At 35.4% G+C, this 9650-nt stretch overlaps 3 protein-coding genes across 3 annotated transcripts; 1 reads left to right on the top strand and 2 right to left on the bottom strand.

Annotated features, from left to right (window-relative positions):
• Window positions 1-631: 631 nt before the first annotated feature.
• On the top strand, window positions 632-1831 carry LOC131654069 (uncharacterized). Its single transcript, XM_058924482.1, has one exon. The coding sequence runs from the start codon at window positions 941-943 to the stop codon at window positions 1532-1534; it is 594 nt and encodes a 197-aa protein (XP_058780465.1). The 5' UTR covers window positions 632-940; the 3' UTR covers window positions 1535-1831.
• Window positions 1832-1983: 152 nt separating this feature from the next.
• On the bottom strand, window positions 1984-3211 carry LOC131654071 (uncharacterized). The gene is made up of 2 exons (XM_058924483.1): window positions 2783-3211; window positions 1984-2664 (listed from the first exon to the last, which is right to left on the bottom strand). Exons 1-2 carry the CDS (start codon window positions 2929-2931, stop codon window positions 2481-2483), a joined length of 333 nt encoding a protein of 110 aa, XP_058780466.1. The 5' UTR covers window positions 2932-3211; the 3' UTR covers window positions 1984-2480.
• A 118-nt stretch (window positions 3212-3329) lies between these two features.
• On the bottom strand, window positions 3330-5361 carry LOC131654068 (amino acid transporter AVT6E). Its single transcript, XM_058924481.1, has one exon. It carries the CDS (start codon window positions 5083-5085, stop codon window positions 3613-3615), a length of 1473 nt encoding a protein of 490 aa, XP_058780464.1. The 5' UTR covers window positions 5086-5361; the 3' UTR covers window positions 3330-3612.
• Between the last annotated feature and the right edge of the window lie 4289 nt (window positions 5362-9650).

Here is a 9650-nt window from a genome sequence, read left to right as displayed (position 1 = left end):
AAACATAGTTAGGGTAAAAATTCGGTAATCATACATTTTCATGTGGGTTCGATTTTTTTGTACTACTTGACACACTCGTGCACTTGCGACTTTCCCATGTCAAGTTTTTGGCATCGTTGATATGAAAGATAGTTTCGATATTGAAATTTTATTCTAGCACTGTAGAGACTAAAGCAAATTTTACTTTTTTTTGTTGTTGTTTTTTCATGGTATGCATAGGGTCTATTCATGGTCAATTATGTGAACAATAACCATGAAAACCCATACACCTATACCTATAATCTAACATGACAAGCATCTTTTTTTTTAATTCATGTGATATTTTTTTTAAATATGTATATTGATTTCCATTCATCTCAATTTCTTTTTAGGCAAGCTTTATTGTAAGTTGTCGAAAGTCAAATAGTGAATTTATTACTAACAAGTGTTATACACTTCAAAGAAATACACTTCAAAGAAGTTTACTAGTCAAAGAAATTCAGATTGCATTGCATTCAGTTCAACCCAAGTCCCAATCACAATATTAATGTTTAATAGTAATGCCTCAATATAAATACCAAACTTGAAAACTCTCCATTTGCCATTTTCCTCTCAACTACCACATACACCAAAATTGTGGTAGGTTCCCACAAAGATTCCACATTCATCTGTCCTTAGATTGACCTTGTCCACAAAAAATTCACATCACTTTTGGTCTCATTTTGGAAGAAATTCATGTTACATGCCATGTTACTTTCTACACCTCTCTAAGTCCCAACCAATACGGCAGAAACTATATAGAATGTGTAATTTAATATTCACCGTGCAATCTTACAATTTTTATATTCACTCTTTAGATCTAGATTCTCTGCATTCATAAATCATAATACTATACTATATAGTATTTGAAGTGGAACAAAATATCAAAGTTCACAAATATTTCTTTAACTCAGTTGCAGGCATGGATTGGTTTTCATGGCTTTCAAAAACAAGCCTTGAACCATCTCTTGTATATGAGTATGGACTTATCTTGGCTAACAACGAGCTTGAAGAAGAAGACATGTTTTACTTCAACCATGAGTTTCTCCAAAGCATGGGAATCTCTATAGCCAAACACAGACTAGAAATTCTCAAGCTTGCTATGAAAGACAAGAGAAAGTTTCCACACACAGTTGCAAAGTTTGTCGCTGCAATCAAAAAGTATGTTCGGAGTTTGACTCATACTGAAGAATCAGCACTTGCCGTGGTGCCAACAACCAGGCCTAGTGGTGGATTTGGGAGAAGATGGAAGAGTGCTATTATGAAGAGAAGAAAAAAATATGTGGTGGCTGCTAAACAAGAGAAACTGTTTCTGACAAATGGTGTAGTTCCTGTTCCTGCTTTGTCCGGTGATCTTGATGGTTTCGCTAGTCCTGTTGTGTATCATTTCCAAAAGGAGCAAAAGATTGATGGCGGTGGCGATGGTGGTCGTGAAGATGATGGTGATGGTTATTGGTGTGCTGCTGTTGAAGAGATTAAGTGGGATACCATGTTTAAGGATCTAAAGCCAAACTAAAAGTTTTTCCAGATTTGGATCCTCTCCTGTTAGATCATGTACAGTTGAAGTATGGTGTTGTGTAGATGTAGAGGATCCAATTTCTTCTACATCCTCTTCACTATCTCTATCTCTCTCTTACTTTCTATCTTTCTCTTTTGCGCTTGGAAGGAAAGAGTTCATGGCAGTGAAGTACTGAGGTAGATATTTAGTTTTGTAACAAAAAGTATGTAATTTGAGTCTGCTGGACTAGAGTTTATGTGTTGTACTATGTCAGATTTAGTGACAGTTCATATTTACACACTTTATTCCATGTTATCTTGGTGTTTCTGACATAAAATAATTAAGCCTTTTCTCTGCATCATCAAATTACTATGTTTACTTTATTTAGCCTTTATTTGCTTAAGTTGGTGTCTGCAGAATCTGAGTCTTCTATATGAGTACTTTGGAAAGTTCAATTAACTGCATCATGGATCTGCACCTAATAAACTCTTAATCACATTCTCTACCGTTACAAAAAGAATAAATAATTTATTGTTTCCCATATTATCAAAAACCAGGGACCACGGAGAACTCGTATTTTTCGGTAGTAGCACATGAAAGCCATAAATATGCTTAGAGTAGTCTCTGTATGGTTATTGAATAGTGGCTGCAGAAATTTGGTGAGCTTTGTACCTAGAGTGGTTATTAAATATGCTTAGAATAGCAGACAATTTTGTCCAATCACATTGATTTGCAATACGTGACAAACAAAACGAACCGCTTGCGTGCAGCATTTGATATACCAAACTGTCAAAATTATACTCAAAATGGTACCAATTTCACAGACACCAGCCAAAACCAGAAAAGTGATTCTGAAGCAATTTGCACCATAGCAAGTGGAGTTTATTTGTTTTGCAGCTTCAGTATCACAAATTTCTCACAAGGAAAACAGAAAAAAGAAGAGCTCCAATTGGATTTCCTAACATCATGAAGCTGCTAATTCATAAACAGTTGCAACCAGTATAGAATACTGAACTCCGTAGCACATTCCAAGTAAAGCTATTGCAGCATAAAGAGTTCCATCTAGAGCTGAAGCATAAAGCAAAAATGCTATGATCATAATTACTTGAGTAATTGTCATCCAAAATGTTCTAGGCAGTGTTTTTAATCTGTCATGATATAACCTCGTCAATATATACTCACGTCAAGTAGATAATTCAAATTATGGTAAGAAGCTAACGGCATTCACAACCATGTCATGATTCAGATCATAAGCGAAGAAAGTACCTAACAGAGTATCGAGAGACAGCACCAGCACTGAGACGACCGGTAAAATTGCAAAAACTGAAGACTGAAAGCAATATGCTTGTATCTTCTACACCCAAAGAAATTCCAATTTGAGCCACCACATCCCTCCTCACTGAGAGAATGGGCATGTGAGAAGCACACAATGAGATTAAAGTAAGTAACACACCAACACATCATGACTTGTCCCACAAGTTTATAAGATTATTTGTTTTACAATTTGGAGCATTAGATTCCAAGGAATGGTTTTTCATGGCAATTTGATATTGATTGGGCTACATTGCTATTAAGACCATTTTTAGGCCAAAAAATAAATAAGTTCTTATGATAGGATATTACTCCATAAAGCACAAAAACAATCTCATTTTAATGTTCAACAAACACAGCATAATAGAACTACATTCTTTTTTCTGCTGGAAAATGAATCTAATCTCATTTAAACAATTTTAAGAATCTGCTACTAAGAGTGATAACATCATTCTACTGTAAAATTTATGAGAAAAAAAAGTAATAGAACTGTCATGAAGAATTGACAAAACTGTATAGGTAACTATGTCAGTGGCAAACAAATCAGCCACAAAATTTCTTTTACACTGAAACATCTGATCTTTATCTTTCAAATTCAAGGCATTTGAAGCATTATATGCATCTCATACCGTAATCAACATGGCCGCAGCAAAATAGAAAAAAAATGCTCCGCGTTAAAGAATGATCCTCCTTGTGTTGCCTATCTTTTGCTGCTCGGCTCAAGTTTCAAGCAGTGGAACCAATTAACAAATTACATTGATATGCCTTGTACTTAAAATGTGTTGCTAAGACTTACTCTCGAGGCTATATATATTGCTGACGACTCCTACAATGCTTACAGTCACGGCCAATACCAACATTAACCACGACAAAATCATTTCTACATGACTCAAATCTCCTTTATGACTTAATCTTATTGCAACAAGAGGTGGAAATATGAAACCTAGCGAAACCGCCGTTGTTGCGCCAGTGAACTTAAAAGCTGTCCAAATGTTTGGTATCATGGTACACCCGATGTATATGAGGATCAACAGAACCAAAGTCAGTCCTAGCGATCTCTTCTTGCTTTCTGTTAAAGGAGGCGACCCCTCGAAAACCAATGTATCCACCGTTTGACGTAACGAGAAATGAATAACGGGGAAGACAAGTATCAAATGGAGAATGTAGCCGACTCTGACAATATAGTTCAAGGCCGAACTAAACCGGATTCCAAGATCCTTATCAAAATTAGTCAGGACATCGGACTCAGTATCATCCCCGAATAACAGATAACCAGATAACGCCGTTGCAGCATAAACCAGGATGCACAAAATTGTGGTAAACCTTCCTACACGATTCATCTTCTGCGGTGACCTACCTTCAAGCTCGTTGTAAATCGGCTGCACATTAAAATGACAAACATACGCATTCGTCATGATTGGAATCACCACAAGCAAATCCAAAATAGCCTTTTTCGAACTCAAATCAGGAACCATCCTTGGAGTATCAATCTTTCCTTCAACAAGCTTAATGGACGCAACAACAAAAGCAACAACAACAAACATGACAGCAAGAGCAACCGACGCAGCTGAAGTCAAGCTCAACGAATCAATCTTATCAAGCGAACACAACGGCGCTAGAAAAATCACCATGACAACAAGAATCACAAGCTTCCTCTGATCCCAAACCCCGTTCCCCATCAACTGATCAAAAACCCCTAAATGATGAACCGAACCCGACATAACATCCCCCATTATAATCAAGTAAACAATCAAAACACCGGCATTATTCAAAATAATACAAATCTCAGACAAAATCCTAGCAGGTCTTCCCATAGCATGTTGAACAACCTCACCATAAGACGACGCTTTACACAAAACAGAAAACCGAACCAACAACTCGACACTAATTTCCGACAAAATCCCCATCAAAATAATCAACACAATCCCAAAAACAACACCAAGAACCTTCATAGTAGCAGGAAGAGCCATAAGTCCAGCCCCAATAATAGTAGTAGTCAAATTAAACACAGCACCAGGTACACCAGAACCATGATTTGGAATAGGCCCAACAACAAGAGGATAATTATCAATATCAATTTCAAAATTCTCACCTTCATCATCCTCATCATCATCAACCTTAGATCTCAAAAACCCTCCACCTTCATCAAAAGACAATCTTTGAAAAGAATCGGATGAATCATTTGGAGGCTGTAATTCTAGATACGAGGATGAGTTAACAGGTATTGAAGAATAACTAGAATCCCTCCGATTCGACATTATAGATAGATCCAAATCCAAATCCAAAACAAATCAAACTCAAAACAATCTCTAGATCTTGAATGATGAAGAAAAAAACTTACAGAGATTGTTGATAATCTGCAGAAAAAACCTAGATCTCTGGGTGAATCGTGAATGGATAATTAGATTACAGAATTTTCTCCTTCAGACATAACATGGAGAAACGCACGGTACGGAAATTTTTCGGGGAGAAAAACGTTGTTTGTTGTTTGTTTTTGTGTTCTTTGGAATTTTCTTAATCTTAAGTTATGTCTTGTTCTTTTATTTTTCAACTTTTTTTACTTGTTACTAATTAATTTTGTTTGTAATTAAATTATCTTTTATCATTCTTGAAGTGAATTTCGGAATTAAGAAAAGTATGTTGCTATTATTTTAATATTATAAATTATAAATATGGAAATTATGAGATGACGTGGATGGATATTATTGGTTAAAAAGACGTGTGTTTTGGAGAGAGTAACCACCGTAGGGCCATGAATCTTAGTTGAACTCAGTATGGAAATTTGGGATGTAAGAAAACAAAAGGATAGTCAATAGAGATGTTTAAGTTTAGTGTAGAAATTAAACTCACTTGGACCATTTTGATTGTTTGATTTTATTTTTAGAAAATATTTATTAAATATAGTTTTAGTTTGTATGACAACATACATAATCTGATATTGATATTTGATATGTAGTTGTTTCTTGAATTATTTAGTTTTAAAATGTTATATTTAATATATTTTATATATAATTATAGACTATAATTTATATAGTTCTTTTCAATATAATTATAGACTTAAAATCACAAATTTTAGATATTTTTTTTCTTAAGATAAAATTGGTTGAGTGATAAAAAAATGTTAAGTTTCTTGTAGTTTCAAATGCATTTGAAAATTTCTTTACCCACCTCCCTATGGGGGTCACCCCCAGCGAAAAACCAAATCTACCCCTGCTTCGGAGATGAATCTCCGAAGTTATATTTTTTTTGATTTTTTTTTTACTTCGGAAATGAATCTCCGAAAACACCAAATTTTTGATGTTTTCGGAGATGCATTTCCGAAGTCAAAAAAAATTCAAAATCCGTGCATATTTTCGGAAGTTCATTTCCGAAACTGTTGCTGCATATACAAATTTCCCTCTTTCACCATTATGTGGGTGCACCATTAGAACTACATACGGCCTTCCGTGTGCTTGTATACTTGCAAAAAAGAAAAAGTTAAGTGCACCCATACGCATGGATGAGGTAGCCGACCATTGGAAGAAACTTCGTTTTGATGATTTTGACCCGCCGAAAGAAAATGACTCCAAAATCACCATCTCCGACGAGTTGGAAGTGATAATGGAGAAGTTTGCTAAAGCGGACGACACAACAAAAATGCACATAAAAGAACAATTGCGAAAGATTGCGTTTCCAGAGACCACCGATTTGAAACCGCCATCTCAACCGGTTAAAACGAAAGGTGCACCGAAAAAGTCCAAAATTACACAAGATGACACGTCAACAAAACGATCTCCTTCCTACTCTGAACATGTTGATGCATCGTTTTCGGAAATTCATGAGACACCGAAGTCCACGTGTAGTGGTAACAAAGGAGCCCGTATTTCGAAGCCACCCCGCACACCGCCGATCAAAAAATCACCGATTGTCTACATTGATGAGATGCCACTTTTTATGCACAAATATATCGATAACATCGTTGATGTTGGAGGCGACGGCAATTGTGGATATCGGGCCGTTGCGGGTTTGCTCGGTAAAGGGGAAAATAATCACACTTTAGTCCGACGGGAACTCATTGCGGAGTTGACTTCGTATCGGGACATCTACGGCCGACTATATGAAAATCAAGAAAAGTTTGCAAAAATTCATGATGCACTTGTTCCATCACTTAGCGGTATCGCTCCGGTTTCGAAGTGGATGTCATTCCCCGAGATGGGTCATCTAATAGCAAGTGCATATGATATGGTGTGCGTCGATTTGACGAGGTTTGGACTAAGTGAGACTTTCTTTCCACTTCATAGTCGGCCGCCGTTTGACGCGTCGGGCCGCATCATATGCATCGGGTATCTACGATCGCGGCACTTCATTCAAGTGTTTTTGAAACCGGGTGGTCCTATACCGGCTACTTCTTGTCAATGGATGGCACATCGTTCAAATGAGGCGGAGACTTGGCCGGATCCGTTCGTTTCGAGAATGGCGGAGTTTGAAGAAATGATGAGCAAAGAGCGCGAGCAAAATAGAGAGCGGTCGAAGAACGTGCCTATTTTGGACTTAGGATCCACCGATTGGTTCGGTGAATTTTAGTTCGTTCCGGATCGTTTTTTGTTTGTAACGATCATTTTTTGTATGTATTGTTGTTTATCATGTAAAATCGGACCGATTCAATACATATATAATATAACTATGTTTTATGTCATCTTTGTCTAATTTATGTTTAATGTCAATTTCATTTGTTCAATTTACACAACACACTAAGCAATCAACAAAATGTAAAATTTAAGTCTGTTTCTGCATAATTCTGAAATGAACTTCCGAAATATACATGTCTGGAGCCTATTTTCGGAAGTTCATTTCCGAAATGTCCCCTGAGGCAAGATAAGGTTTGTTGGGCCATCAATGCTCCAATAAGTCTATAAATACTACACACTCTTCTTCATCTTCTTCACACCACAAAACACAAATGACACAAATCTACCCCCACCTAGCATTCGTCTACTTTGAAACCGGCTACCCGATGTCGTTCCAATTTTGCTTCTTGCGCGACACGCCGTTTGCGGAATTGATACCGTCGCTCAACACGCTTTTGCGCTATCCCGAGAATCGAAAGGTTGTCAAGCTCGAGTACCGCTCGCCATCGCTTAACGACGAGGGAGGCATTAAGTTCACACCTTTTGAGATCAAGAACGACGAAGATTTAGCGGTTATGTGGACAACGTTCGACCGATTTTCTTCGAAAGGCCCGATCGAGTTGGACGCCAAACTTCAAAGATCGGCGGACGACGTTATCAAAATGTTGACTCATCCCCACCTACCCGTGTTCAACAATATGTAACTTTAATTTTCAGTAATATTATCGTTGTAATCTTCACCCGATTAAATAAAGTGAATCGTTGTTGTTTTTCATTTTTCTTCTGTCCAGACATAAATTCGGAGGTTCATTTCCGAATTCCATCATGAGGGGTGAGTTCGGAGATGAACTTCCGAAACACCACATTTTCTGAAAATGTAACTTTATTTCGGAGATGCATCTCCGAAATCAATATTTTATATTAAAAAAAACACGTTTTCGGAAGTTCATTTCCGAAAACACCTTTTTTTCAAAAAAAATACCGTTTCGGAAATGAACTTCTGAAATAAGGGGTAATGTTGTAAATTCACCAGGGGTGGGCAAGAAGGTTAGGAGGTGGGTGAAGAAATTTTCATGCATTTTTAGCTCATTGAAGTGATTTATGCAATTGAGTATGCTCACAAAAGAAATAGATTGAATTTGTGGATTGAGGCTAATTTTATACCGATTACTTTTGTTTATGGTTAATGGTTTGCCTAAGTAAGATAAGTATCAACTAAAGTATAATAATTAAAGAGTAATGCTAATTTGTGTTCCAAAGACATAAGTTAAAGATAAATATAGTGAAATTTTCTTGAAAATTATAAAATGAATTTAATATAAATTTATAATTAATGATTTTATGTATTTTTTAATACAAAATTTCTATTTATGGATTTAATACAAATTTAAAATCATTAACTACATAAATTTGTATTAAATTCATTTCACAATTTCTAAAAAAAATTTAATATATTTATCTCTTAACTTGTGCATTTGGGGCACAAATTAGAATTACCCATAATTAAAAATCAAGTTTGGCCTCGAGTGACAAACGAGTTTAGGCAAAGAATGACATTCAGGAAATACCAAGTTTGATTTCTGACAGAAACAACGTTTGGTCAGTGTACGTGTCTCTGTAGCACGAGCCGGATTACTCGATCTGCTATGTAGGTCAAAAGAAAAAAAAAATATAATAATTAAAAATTATTAAAATCATAAATATTTTTTATTTTTTATTGTAGTATCACTCCTAAAACAACTGTACGAATAAATTACTAATAATATTAAAAGTTAAAAAATATATTTTTAAGCAACATTAATCAATAATGTACAAACTATTACTACTAAACAAAATTCAAATTGACCAACTCCTACTAATTTGTATTATGTTTAATCTCATTATCAATTTCAAATGATCAACACCTTTCAATTTAGGTACGGGTCTAAATTTAATCTCATCGTTACGTTAGTCTATTCAATAAGTCAATTGTTCATATATTTATATTAAAATTTTAAGAAAAAATAGTAGAACATAATTCTTTGTTTGTAGAAGAAGACAAAATTATTTATCTTTTATATAATAAAAAAAGGAAAAGAGCCACCAAAATTAATAAAAAAAAACCTTTAAAATATATAAATAATAGAGTGAAGGTCTATTTTAGTCACTCACAAAAACTGCAGAGGTCAAATTAGTCCTTAAAAAAACTTTCTATTAAATCTCTTGTAAAATTTAAC

Source organism: Vicia villosa, linkage group LG2, assembly GCF_029867415.1.
Source record: "Vicia villosa cultivar HV-30 ecotype Madison, WI linkage group LG2, Vvil1.0, whole genome shotgun sequence".
NCBI classification, from domain to species: domain Eukaryota; kingdom Viridiplantae; phylum Streptophyta; class Magnoliopsida; order Fabales; family Fabaceae; genus Vicia; species Vicia villosa.
The sequence above is the reverse complement of the archived record's forward strand: the minus strand, read 5'-3'. Positions and strand labels throughout refer to the sequence as shown.